A 13,801-nucleotide genomic window follows, 5' to 3' on the forward strand; every position below is an offset into this window, starting at 1 on the left:
CTTTTTTTGGTTTGAGATTTTTTTATTTTTTATTTTTTAATTTTTTTTTTTAAAATATTATAGTTTGATATATTGGATAAAGAAAATGCCATAAATGAAGAAGAATCAACTGATTGCATTAATCAAGAAAATACATATTAACGATTCAGTGAAAAGAACTGGTTAATAAAATCTGTGCTGGAGATGTTGAAACAAGAGAATTTGAACTCTCTTGCAGAATAATTAGCATATTAAAGATTAAATATGAACTTATTAGAAAGGCTTGTTACCAAGACGCTAAAATGTTGTGTTGTCCGTTGTTTGGTTGGTTGGTTGGTTTTTTAATCAGCAATAAATTTCCAGGTCTGTTTCATTTCTGCAGATATTTTTAGTTTTCCTGGCAAATAATCTTAGCACACACAAAAAAAAAGCAAACTTTAAACTGAATATGTCATACAGATCTTACGGAAGCTAATCTTGTTTTGGGAACAAGCATGAAAGCTTTCATCTAAAAAGTTGAAAATATGTTTGCAGCTTTCTCAAGATAGATGGAAAATAATTTGAGTTCTACAAAACGTCACCTAGGCACTTCACCCACTCTTCAGAGAACAGTGTGTGTGTGTATTTTTTTCAACTTTAAATTTTTAAAAAAATACTAGAATTATCTAGGTAAAATAAGAGAAATATTTTAAAACTTCTCATCAGTATGAAGTTCATAGTGATATTTCAGGTTTCTGTAGTTGGGAACGGTAAATTCTTTCTCCTTAAGCATACTTGGTTTTTATAGGACAGTCAAAGTACAGGGATTGTCACTTCTTTCCAAGCAACTGATGCATATCTAAATTGCTCGTTGCAGTAGCTGGAGCTCTGTTTAGACTTGTTTGAAATATCATTGATTATCATTCTGATGTTTCACCAGTGGAGGATATTTTGGGCTTCACTGTGTGAAATTGCATCAGGCAATTTCTTCTCTCCACGTGGTCCGGGATGCAGGCTCTCCCTCTTCTGCCCATTCCAAAATATATTAGCAAGGAGGTTTTTTTTTTTTTTTTTTTTTTGAACTTATTTGCAGTACTCCAGGGTTGACTGACTTGCCTGTGCTGCATTACAGGACAGCTGGCCTTCTTTAAGGGCTTGAAGAGTGGAAGCAATTTTAGCTTCAGTCATTGGCAGCTTTGGCAGCCCAGAGCGCTGCTCCTGCCTGCGTGAAGCAACCGTGACTCCATTGCAGAGTCCCTGTGACTGCAGCCTGAGTGTGTTACAGTGTGAGATGGCTACAGGGTGAGATGACAGCCTTCGGGGATTTATAGAGATGTTGTAATGGCAGCAGATTTGGAAGGAACGTAGGGGTATGGGGTAGTTACTACGGTCTGCCTTAAGTGTTCAGTGGTGTCTGTGAGGCTGGGCAGCACTGAATGGAGAGTTAATCGTGTCATTCTGAACTTGGGTGGTGATCAGATGGAGGCCAGAAACTTCTGCATGCGTTGCTTTTGTGGACTTAGCAGTGCATCTTGCCCCACCGATCTTGCTGTATGGCAGAGATTTGAGGGTGCACGTACTGCTGCAGAAGCTTTTTCTGTCTCTGCAAACTACCTGCCCTGGATTGCTGGGTGGCTAGCAGCCCATGATTAACCATTCTCGCTGCAGTGATCCTGGCTATGTTGCCAAGAATGGAAACTTGACGCTTGTTTCTTTTAAAACTGTTTTCTGGGGGATTGCTGTCCTGGGAATGTGCTAGAAATAGAGATCGTCTTTCAGACACAGTGGAGTTATCTGATGAATGGTGATAGCATACATTAGCTATAGTTTGACTTTGTTTAATTGCAAGAGTGATAATTTTATTTTGCTTTGATAATTTGAAGATTTTTGGGAGTATGAAGTTAGGGAAGCACTTGTGTAAGGAAGAGTACAGTGTCAGAATTTAGCAGGTTGGGTGTTTACCCCTTCCCGGGGCATGACCCAGTGTTTCGGGAAACCCTCAGCTACTAACTGACTATGTAGTTTGCTATCTCTTTATCATACAAAACATTGATTTACAACTTTAGCAGTTGTAGGAGATACGTGGCATTCTTGTTTGGAAGGCTGGTGTGACAATGATGATGTCTCCAACGTAGTTTGAATGGCAGTGTTGCAGAAGCTGTATTCTGCTGTGCACACACGTGTGTAGCAGGACAGTAACTCTGTTGGCTGAGTTGCCGAAGATTTAGCTGTATGAGAATGTGTTTTTAATCTGTCAAAATGCAGCAATTTCATAGAATCATAGAATTGTTTAGCTTGGAAAAGACCTTCAAGATCATCAAGTCCAACTGTTAACTAGCACTGCCAAATCCACCACTAAACCATGTCCCTAAGCACAACATATACACGTTTTTTTAAATACCTCCAGGGATGGCGACTCCACCACTTCCCCGGGCAGCCTGTTCCAATGCTTGACAAACCTTTCGGTGAAGAAATTTTTCCTAATATCCAATCTAAACCTCCCTGGCACAACTTGAGGCTGTTTCCTCTGTCCTGTCACTTTTTGTTTGGGAGAAGAGACCAATCCCCACCTGGCTGCACCCTCCTTTCAGCCAGTTGTAGGGAGCGATAAGGTCTCCCCTCAGCCTTCTTTCCTCCAGACTAAACAACCCCAGTTCCCTCAGCTGCTCCTCATAAGACTTGTTCTCCAGACCCCTCGCCAGCTTCATTGCTCCTCTCTGGACACTCTCCAGCACCTTAATGTCTTAGTTGTAGCAAGGGGCCCAAAACTGAACGCAGTATTCGAGGTGCGGCCTCACCCGTGCTGAGTACAGGGGGACCATCACTTCCCTAGTCCTGCTGGCCACACTATTTCTGATACAGGCCAGGTTGCTTTCATACTAAAATGTTACATGCCAGCTGCCTGCTTGAGGATGTATGTTTCCGAAAATGTATGATTCGGTAGACAGCTAAGGAAAAATATATTATTCTGCTGAGATGTATGTATGGGGTTTTTTTGTTTGTTTTTTTAATCTATTTATTTGTTTTTAAATCTAGCAACCATTGTATCTAAAATATTGTAAGCCCCTTGTGCCTTGAGACAGAGACTTAAAATTTGGCAAGGGGATTTTTCTTACAACAGTGGCTGTGAAAACTCACCTAAACCTAAATTCTTGTAACACAAGAGTACATATGTGATTAACAGAAATTGCTGGAGCACAGCAGCCGAAGTGGAGAATTTCTATACACACAGAGCTGCGTGAGCATCTTGCATCTCTTAGTGCTGCTGGCATTGTGTACTACCTGAGTGACTATGAATGCTTCAGCCTATAATATGGGTGACAGAAGTGGCTTTACCAGAAATAGCTTTTTCCAGATATTTTGGATGGGCTGAAGCTTTCCTATCTTTCAAAAGGTATTTGTTCTTTCTAACAACACAGGGAAGGGATTAATCTGCAATGAATATGGAACAGACAAAAAACTAGGCAGACAGAAGAGTAGGCTGGGACGAGCAGCTAAGTGATCCTTAAGGTTGGAGAGAGAGGATCTGACTGGGAATAGGGAAGACAAGTGGACTGGGAGTAGCTGGTGAGCAGTTTTTGAGAGAAGGTAGACCGGAAGGTATGACACAAGGCAGTAGAGACTGAGGAGTATAAGAGAATGAGTAATGGATTGGGAAACTATGAAGTGGGAGTCCCAATACTGGATGTGAGCACGCTGAGATTAGGGAAGAGCTAGTGTGTTGCCAGAGAACAGGACAGACTGGGCAAGGATCCTAGAGACAGACAAACTGGCTGCCAGTAGGGAGAGAACCTGGATGGGGTAACTCAGGCTGGGAACAGGATGCGATTTGTGTAAATGGAGAAAATGCGTGTGAAGTGACAGAAACAGGGAAGGGACAGGTCTGGGAAGGGGGCATAGAAGAGGCAGGTTGTATAGGAATTACAGATCAAATACAGGGGGACACAAAGAAGAACCTGTCCTGTGGTGTACTGCCACGTGGAGTGTGGGATGGGACTTGAGGTTCAGGAGTGTTGCTTTTCTGCTGCTGTTGGCAAATGTAAATGAAGTCCACTGGAAGTACCCACCTGTTACCTGCTGAAGGATGATGCTCCGTTGTGCAAGTTACTTGGCCAGTTGCAATGCTAGCTCTGGCTGTAAAAGTGCCAACTCTACTAAGCTGTACATAGCAATATAACAGCCTGCATTTCTGTAGTTATTTTTATGCTTTATGACTCCAGGGAAATAGTTATAACCTAAGGAAGCAGCACTGAATCTGCAAAATTAAGCATTCAAAGGCTAGAAAATCCTACAACTGGATATCTTGCACTCCACCAAATTACAGGTTTATTTGTTCTTTGAAGAACCACCGCTCTATTCAGTGTTAAGGGTGCAGCTCCTCTGGGTAGGAATCACGGTGGTGTATGTACCCATGTACCGCCATTTGTTGCATCTGTGCTGCCTTCTTTGTTGCAGCGGTCGCTTTCACGGCAGGGAATTCAAGACAGACAAAGGCTTCATGGGTAATACAATTGGATGCTCTTCCAAAGACCATCCTTTCTTACAGTCTCTGGTACTGTTCCTAAAGGATACTGTCTAAACCACTTCAACCACTATTTTTTGGTGGGAACTGTAATTGCTTATTCTGTATTTTTGATAATCAAGGTAAAACCCCGGGGTTTGATTTGTAGAAGTACCGAGCATTCACAGCTTTATCTGTTCTGCGTGGAAACTGTGCTTTGAAGATGAACTGTTTCATAAAGCTAAGTACGTTGAAAAGGAGGTGCTTAAATTCGTGCCAGAATTAATTAACACTTTTGATCTTAATTCTTTGCCCCCATTCTAATCTGTAAAATGGGGATGTTACTACCTCATCGTTTCCAAGGCCATTTGTGGAGATAAACTTCACAAAGTTTATTAGTTTGATATTCCAGTGATACATACCAGGAAGCTATACCCTGAAACTTATATTTAATAATATGTTTCAAATAGTGCACAATAAGTAAAGCCTAGGGACATTTTCAAACTGCTCATTAGCTGAGTGTTGTGAATGAATGAGAACAGGGTCTTTTGACATAAAGAAAGAAAACAGAACTGAAAACTGCGTGCACACACTCTCAAGGGGGAGAAATTATGGTAGCTTCAGTTCTGAGATTTTTCTTACACGTATATTTACGTCCAAATACTTGATATCATGATTGTGGGAAAAAGTATTTTTAAAGTAGTCTTTTGTGCATTTTATTTTAGCGATACTGATTTATCATGATTTATAAATGCAAATTTTAAAGCGTGTAATCTGGTTCTTCTGGTTTTCAACAGTATCTGTGTCTCTTGTACTTTTTTATTTTTTTTCCCATGACTGCTAGATTTAATTTAAAGAACAAAAACCGTACTACCCATGTCCCCGTGTCATCCCCCCCCATGCCAAACCTCCTGACTCGTAGTCTTTTGGTTTAGCATATGGTTATGTTTTATAGTATAGAACAGCTTGTCACCTTGCTGAAGCTACGTAATTGATAAATGTTAAAAGCTTCAAAATATTTTTTTCTCAATGTTTTTTCACATTCTGTGTCGCCTTTACTCTTAGCTTTTTTGTGTATTCATTTTTGAAAAGACTTTAAAAGATAGTGTAGCTTGAAGAAACATGTAGTATGTTAGGATACTGTAACACAGTATGTGCTAATTACAGATCAAAGCTAAATTATTTTTATGCACCTTTTCCTAAAGGAGAAACTTGGGGCTTTGAACCAGTCAGGTTAATTTTTGCCACTAACCTTTTTAAAAGCTACTAAAAATCTTTTTCTTAAACTGCCCCCCACCCTGGTAGTTAAAAAAACAAACCGTCCTTGTTCAACTTTGTATGCGTCTGCTAGCTATGTAGCAGGTAAAAAAGGAGAACTGAGTGTTCTTGGGGGAAACAGCCGCTCTGCGGATGAAGCTGGGAAATACTAAAAGAAAAAGCGAAGGCGTAGAGCCCTGCCAAGGTAGGAGAGGTAGTGCTGGGAAGCTGTTGCTCCCCGTACGCCTGTGTTACTGGCGTGCCTGGCAGCTGCTCGACTGTCACCTTTGCTCTAACCGCAGGTAACCAGAACGCGAGCAGCGGCAGCAGTTCACTGTGGGCAAGTTATGTATAGGTGCTGCTGGCGGATGGAAAGCTGACTCGTCCTGCAGTTCATCACAGTGGGGTAATTGGGCTGGGTAATTGCCAGGCAGCCTTGTTAGTTTTTCAGTGAATCGGCCATTGTCTGTGTCTGCCGCTGGAACAAGAATAAGCCGGCAGATTTGCTGCTAAAATAATTAGACTATCAACACTGTTTTGTCTTGTGGACAGTCCCCTTCACAGCCATCAAACCTGAAGCTATTCTGTGAGCCGACTGGCTGTACTCACAGGGAGAGTACCGGCGTCAGTCAGCTATGAAAAGTTAACTTGATGGTAAACTTCATTCAACTATTACACGGACTGTTGAAATAGCTCTAAGTGAGGCAGAAATGCTTGGGGTATTTCATCTCCACCTTTGCCCACTGGTGCTAGAATTATCTGGTTCCATGAACCTTTAAAGAGCGGGGAAAATGGAACGATTTTATTAAATAATAGTTCTGGGTGCTTTTCTTATTTGAAATGCCCTGCAAACAATACTTGCAGATTATTTTTAGTTTTTCACACAGTCGTCTTTGAAAAATTTGCAGTGTCAGTGTTTGTGCTATATGAATAACTTGGTGAGAATGAAGAGAGATTATTTCAAATTTGTCTGCTTATTTGTAGTAAAAAGAAAAAAGAAGTTAAGATGGTAGGCTTTGTATTTACTGTGTCACGCTATTGCTTTTTATTAGGAAGTAGAGTTAATGATTCAAGCACGAGTTTCACCTCTTCATGCTGTACCAGTTTTCCCAAGGGGATTTATTGGAGAGAGCTGCGTGTAAACAAATACTGTTGAATTTAAACATGTGGCTGTGTGTTTTAAGAAGCCCCGCTCAGCGGTAACAGCAGAGACAATGAAAATGATGCAGTATTGGAAATTTTATTTTAGTGGCTCTGCAAGTTGATCTGATTTCAGTAGGTGGTCTTTATCTCTGAACACTGTATGTTCTTGCTTTTTTGCATGAGCAAAAACGTTAGGTGGAACAGAGTGACTGTAGGTGGACTACTGAATAAGGAAAAATGAAATGAATCCTTGCAAAGGCAGCTGGATAGATATATATACATATAAAAAAGTGACTTTATTCAGAGCTTTCTAAGGGGTCTGAGCTTAATCAGAAGTCTTATTAACAGTCTGATTCATAGATTATTAGCATGAAAGAATATATACTAAAAGTGGAAAATATGACAATTTGAGCAGTTCTCTTACAAGGCTTTCTATTTTTTTCTAAGTAGATGCCTTTATTTTGATTGTATGTGAAAGAAGATTGTGCTTGAGAAGATGTTTCTATCTCAGTTCTGCAGTGTGCGTGTGGTGGGTTCGTTCGTTCTTTATTTATTTATTAGGAAAGACCATAGTTTCATTCTACTAATTTGGCCTTCTGATGCTAGTAGATACTTCTATTAGTACAATTATTTTGTCTGTTAGGTTTTGTACTGTGTCTTAGTCTTTTGTCTTTATTGATTAAATAAAGTTATTTGTTGTATACCAAGATTGCTAATAGAGGAAGATTGATCTTTTTAAAATGCATTTTTTTTGTGGATTCTGGAAGGGAAAAAATAAATGCATGGCATCTTCAGTAACTGGAGATGTAAGCAACTATAAAGAAAAGCTGGAAAAAGAACCAGGTAAATATTTTTTTATTTATTATTATTATTAGTCGCTTTATTGGCCAAGTACCTGTTAGGTTCTGTGTGTGCAGTTGGTAGATGCCAAATAGTTTGGGGTTTTTTTGTATTTGTTTGATTTTTGAAACTAAGAGACAGCTGCTGCTCTTGAGATGTAGGCAAATTTGATCACCTTGTGATAAATTGGATGAATGAATCAAGATGTGGTGGAAAGTTCTATTTTTGTTCTGCATAAAAGCAAGGAAAAATGGCAGAAAACTTACCGTGATTTAAAGAGATGGGCAGCTGAATTCATGAATGAACAGAGCCAGAGAAAACTCCTGGGACACTGCTTTCCTACTGGAATTATATAGCGTTTTAAATAGAAAGTAAGACTTATGTAGAAACTTCATTTCTACATAGATGAGTCTCTAATCTTTACTCTGAAATGTAGAGGTGCTGAGGTCCGTCTTCACTGGTCTGTCTCTTTGACCCTGCACGCCTTTGCCAGTTCTGACTTGTTTGTGTTGCATTCACAGGGTAAGAACTCCTGCTCGTGCTTCCATAATTTCCTATTACAGCTGCCTGCCCTCCTCTTTCCTCTCTGTTCTTTATGTTACTCCGTATTAAAAAAGACTCCCAAAGAAACACAGGCAGAGAACTGTGTTCCTGTAGCCAAGAACTTCATTACATGCTAGTTGTAAGTTCCTTGTAATAATCCTTTCTGCATCTCTCTCCTCTTGATGAAGTTCAGATTTCTTCCCACAAGTATCCGGTTGTTGAATCACTGTGTTCTGATAAGTCTATGCAAGAAAATATAAAAAAAAAAAAAAAAAAAATCCCTTTGATATTTCTGTAAGCCAGGAGTGAAGTCATGAGAACAGACAGATGCGATCAAGATCCTCATCAAAATGTGAAAGAAAGGAAAAGAAATCTATTTGAAGCAAAGAAATTATCATTCTCACTTTACTTTTCCCCAAAATCCTGTCTTTCGGAAGGCAACTCTAGCCTAGAGCACGAACCGGGAAAAATCCTGGTGTATGTTCTTGTGGGCTTGTTTGACGGTTTCACAGACTTTTTTTTTTTTTAAATAATAACTGTGCAAAATTGTTTAGATGATTAGTTTATCATCTTTCTGCAAGAGATATTCATAAACTTCTTGCTTTCTGTCATCCAGTTTGCTGCTTAAACACGCATTGCTTTTTTTATCTTTTTTTATTTATTTCTATTTTTTTTTTTCCTGTGAGGTCTAAACCAGGCTATAAATCACACCTTAAATTCTGAGACAACTAACATCAGAACTGAATGCTAAATTTTTTCCAAGCGTGGTTACTGAGACATAGGCAGTCATTTCTGAAGTCTCCAATTGTATTGAAATCATCTCTGCTCACTGTTCTTTAGTCATCTGCAGGAAATCCGTAGTTTTCTTATAAAAGCCAAACATAGTCTTGCGTATTTCCTTTTAAGAGTATTCTCTGAACTGTGCTTGTTAAGCCTAGATAAGACCATTTGCTAATTGCTGTCACTTTTGCTTTCGGAATTTGACCTTTTAAAGCATCATCTTTAGAAACTCACTATAATGTAATTCCATGCTTTTATATTACTTTAAACTTTTTTCCCCATCTAGCTTCATTTTTTTTATGCCTCCAAGAAACTGAATGGCATATGCTGTATAGCTGCAGGGCAGCTATATTTAACTTTACTAGGATGGAAACGTTTGGAGAATACTTAATTTTTTGTTTAGTAATTCATTAGAGAAAACCAGGAGAGTTCTGTTTTCCCATAACAAAACTGCTCTGTCATTCTGTGAAAAGGGACGAGAAGACAAACTGGTGCTATAACCTGCCTACCTTAAAGCTCTTTAAGACATTAGAATAGCAAATTTATGACCACGCAAATTTCCAGTTGCATTAAATGACCGAATTGCAGTTTTATCTGTACGGACATTGTGAAAACTCTTCAAAGTAGGTTTTTTTTGTGATTCCATTCTCAAAGGCAGAGATGGAAATTTAATGGGTTGTGGCTTTTGAAACAAATAATTCTTACTGGGAGATAGTCTGCTGCCTGGTATTCTCTGTTTACCTGATAAAACACTAGCTTGCAACACTACCCAGATTTTTAACGCACGTGTACAAGGAGTGCCCTTTTTGCCCAGTTTCCACTATGTTGAGATTCATCTTTCACCTCAAACAGGATTATATGGGGTTTTTTTGTGGTGGTTTTTTTATTTTTTTTTTAATGTCACACTGTAGAAGATCAGTGGTCTGAGGGACATCAGGACTGTCCTTGGAGCCTCAGACAGTTGGAAGAAGCAGAATAGTAAAAGGTTGAAGATGAGAGCACTTTAGAAAGCTGGATGTCAGGCTCTGTTCCTTTGAGGTCAAATTTGGGCTAGTAATAGCCACTTGTATACAATGGGAGATAACTGTATTAAGTTGATTATGTGGGCTTTAGGATGCTTGAGACGTTACAGCACTAGGCAGTGAATTAGTTTCAGTATTAACTGTTTATGGTGCTAATACACTCTGCTCCAATAGAGGCTAAAAATTATTGGTTTGGCATCATGTCTTCTGCATTTTGGCTTCCCTAGAGGAAGGGGGCAGACCCCGCAACTGTTAGAACTGCATTTTGCATTGAGGACTATTTTAAAATGGAGAAGAGAGAAAAGGAATACACTGAATACAGTTAATATGTGCTATATGAATTTAATTATACTGTTCAGCATAAAATAGGTTTGACCGTGTTTTCCATCAACTTATATTTCTTGGTAGAAGGTAAAGTTCTAGACAAGAATGGGATTCCTTTTCCTTCTTGACTTTACTCAGAGTTTATGCTGCCTGCTGGACTGTTTCCTAAAAACATACCTGTTTCAATAACTAGTTTTGCAAAATCAATCTATTTTGGTAGTGGAGGCTTTTCATCATTATTTTGGTTATTGGTGGACAACAGCCCAAGAAAACATTGAGAATATGTATCTTGATGGAAGAAGATAGTGTAATTAATTAGTACAGAAAACAACGTTCATTGAGTTTATTTTAAAGACGCTGGATTAAACCTATACAAGTGAAAATTGTGCCTATTTCTTTTTTTAGTTTTAACATTGTTAGCAAATGTAGCAGCTCTCTTGCCTCCTTTTTAGATGGACAAATTCTACAGGGTTAATATTATTGATGCTTTCAGGAAGAGAAGTTATTGTTATCATGCAAAATTATTAGTGCCTTCAGTAGAATGAGACTACGTCCTAAAACCTGTTGTTACGTTGCGTGCTTGCACTGTGAGAACTGAAGCTGATTTTGTCGCATACAATCAGCTACAGTGTTTTAGATCGCAAATGAATAAAATGTTAAAAGAATACTTGTACACAAACACTTGAAAGTACACTGATGTACTTCAAGTACATTGAATGGAAATCTGTAATGGAAAATCTTCCCATTTCAGACATTTTGTGAGTGGTGTTTCATCACTGCTTGTGCTTAGATTTGAGTTAAAAAAATAATAATTCAGAATGTTTAAATAAAGTACCTAGTTATAATTATGATAATTTCAGAATGCATTTTAAATCAAGGAACTCTGCTTTCATGTGCACATACTTACATGTATTGTGTATTTGTTTTTAAATGAAAAGAAACCTGGTCTCCATCTTCCTGTTGACATCAAACAATCCTCTGATATGCAAATCCAGCTATGGGGAGAACAGATACACAGGGTTTGTTTGGATTCAGTCCAAGGCTGAGAGAAAATTATATTTAAAGAAGTAATTTATATGCTTTGCCTCATTTAAATGAAAATGCATTTTGAAATAATCCCCATAACTAAAAACATTTTGGTGAAATGTTATGATCCTTTGTACGACTGATGCATTTTGCTATAGCTAGTTTAAAAACATCTTTCTCACGCTCCTGCAGGTCTCTGTAATGTGTAGATGTGGCTGTCAACTTCAGTGTCACGTAACATAGTATATGAAAATATTTTTATTTTTCCAGAATAATAAATGTTTGTTATAGAACTTTCATAGGGTGTGCATGAGTGTGAAGTGTCTGTGTATGCCTGCTATTAAAATACATCTAAGTACTTTGCTTTCCATCTAAAATTTTGCTAGTATTAATGTTGTTCATGGATTTTCTTTGTATGTTTAACTTTAAAATCTGTCAAAATACAAAATCTCTAAAAAGAGAGACTAAATGAGCAACAATTTTTCAGTCGTCTTACCTTTAGCTGCAAAATTTATAATGATCAAACTTGCACGTCTTAGCATTGGCTGAATTCCAGGTTTTCAGTATGTATTTTTGGAGGACTCTGTTATTCTGGTCCCTGAATATAATATTTGAAGGAGATGTGTGTAGCAGAGCATAATTATGTTTCACGTAAGCTTTAACAGGCCGTTGAACTGTTACCAGTGATCGGTAATGGTTGTTTATACAAGATGGAAAATATTTGAACAGGAGTTAGATCACTATGAAATTTTCAGAAATCACCGTTCCTTTAGTCCCCTTCTATGCATTGCAGAAGTTTCTAAATCTAATCCAATCAACTCTTCTTACGTGGTCTTTGTTTGTGATTGATTGTCATTATGATTTTTTTTCTTCTATTTAGAAAATGAGGATAGGGAAATTAATGTTGGTATAAGGAAGTATTTCCATTGGGAAGATATACCTTTATATCTGACCTTTATTTGTTCTGTGGCCACTTGCTCTATGCTCTAGACTGTTCCTACCACGTTAATCCTGCACCAAGGATTGCTAAATTCCATCTAAATCCTTTTTCAGGATAGCAGTTTTATTGAAATCATGTCATTTGTGGCTCTGTGTACTGACTGACTTAAACGCATACATTGATGATACGTGTATTAATATTTAAGGAAAAAGCTTTCTGTGTCAAGAAGTGTTGCTACACCTTTCTCATTAGGTTGTGAGCCTCTTGTATTTGGTTTTTAAAGTTTTAAATTTTAATATTCAGTGTCCATCCTTTTTTCCTTAAGCATTTCAAGAAACAGAAGAGGTTGATTCCTGAAAGAACAGTTTGGAAGTACTTCGTTCAGCTTTGCAGTGCCTTGGAACATATGCATTCTCGTCGTGTTATGCATAGAGGTAATATAGGATCAAAGATGATTTGTCTTTACTGAACCTTTTACTATGTGAGAATTAAGCTGGTTCCATGCAGATGACACCAAATAACGTCATAATGGAATCGATTTTGACAGCTGACACAATGTATGTTTCGGTAATGTTTTAGAAGTAACGGAGAAGTGTGACAGAAGCGTGTGGTTGTACATTTGTTGTGGTAGGCATCTGTTTGCAGCAATGGCTTGTGATACCACGTTTTCAAAATAAGGGAGAGTTCTGTAAGTGATGAGACCATGCTACTGCTACCTCTTTTCTTGCTCAGTTCATTTTGCTGGCTCTTACTTTCTGTCCTGTTCTTATTCTACGTTTGCCCATTGTCTCTCCAAGGGGTTGTTACCTGCATTCTTGCACAGCTATCCATCCATTCTTCTCTCCGAGGTGTTGTTACGTGCATTCTTGCACAGCTATCCATCCATTCTTTTCACCTTTTGCACCTTATTTTCTTACAAAAAGTATTTGCCTCCTTCCATGCCTTCTGGTGATGTATAGGCCCTTCTCCCACTCCCTTATCTACTGGATTATGTGCTGCCATGAGCATTTTCTTCCCTTCTCTGCTGCTTTCTGCTATTTCCAATCTCTGTGTCAAGTACAGTGTCCCAACAGCCCTTGTAGTTGCCAGCTGTCCCTGTCAGGCACTAAATCTCTTCTACCCATTTTAAACCTCTGGACTGCTGTCTCCTCTGTATGTTGTCTTCATTTTACCTTGTAACTCTGAGTCAAAGAAAACAGATTGTAGTATAGCTGCTTCTTAGATGGACTTTTTTTTTTTTTTCCCCTTGGAAATTCCTCTGGCTATGAGTTGCAAGTTGTATGTGGGCTGTCTCTCTGGGTTCAGGTGAAATTACATGTCTCAGGTTGGTGGGTTCCTTCTGCTGGGATGCAGATAGCTGCCTGAAAGCAAAAGTTCCTCAATCTCTGAGCTTTGTCATTTGCAGCCAGAGATGTTGCATGCTTCAGCAGATCAGTTTAGGTGCCCGTGCCCCTGCAAATGTCTTTC

The 13,801-nt window shown here is 38.6% G+C and overlaps 1 protein-coding gene across 3 annotated transcripts in view; it reads left to right on the plus strand.

Moving 5' to 3' along the window:
- The window catches only part of NEK7 (NIMA related kinase 7), a 79,913-nt gene that overhangs the window by 36,827 nt on the left and 29,285 nt on the right, over positions 1 to 13,801 (plus strand). For all 3 annotated transcript variants that reach the window (XM_074597076.1, XM_074597078.1, XM_074597077.1), the window contains one exon: positions 12,660 to 12,768. In XM_074597076.1, coding sequence (XP_074453177.1) covers positions 12,660 to 12,768 — 109 coding nt within the window. The remainder of the gene's footprint in view (positions 1 to 12,659; positions 12,769 to 13,801) is intronic.

The sequence above is a fragment of the Larus michahellis genome, chromosome 8 (assembly GCF_964199755.1).
Source record: "Larus michahellis chromosome 8, bLarMic1.1, whole genome shotgun sequence".
NCBI classification, from domain to species: domain Eukaryota; kingdom Metazoa; phylum Chordata; class Aves; order Charadriiformes; family Laridae; genus Larus; species Larus michahellis.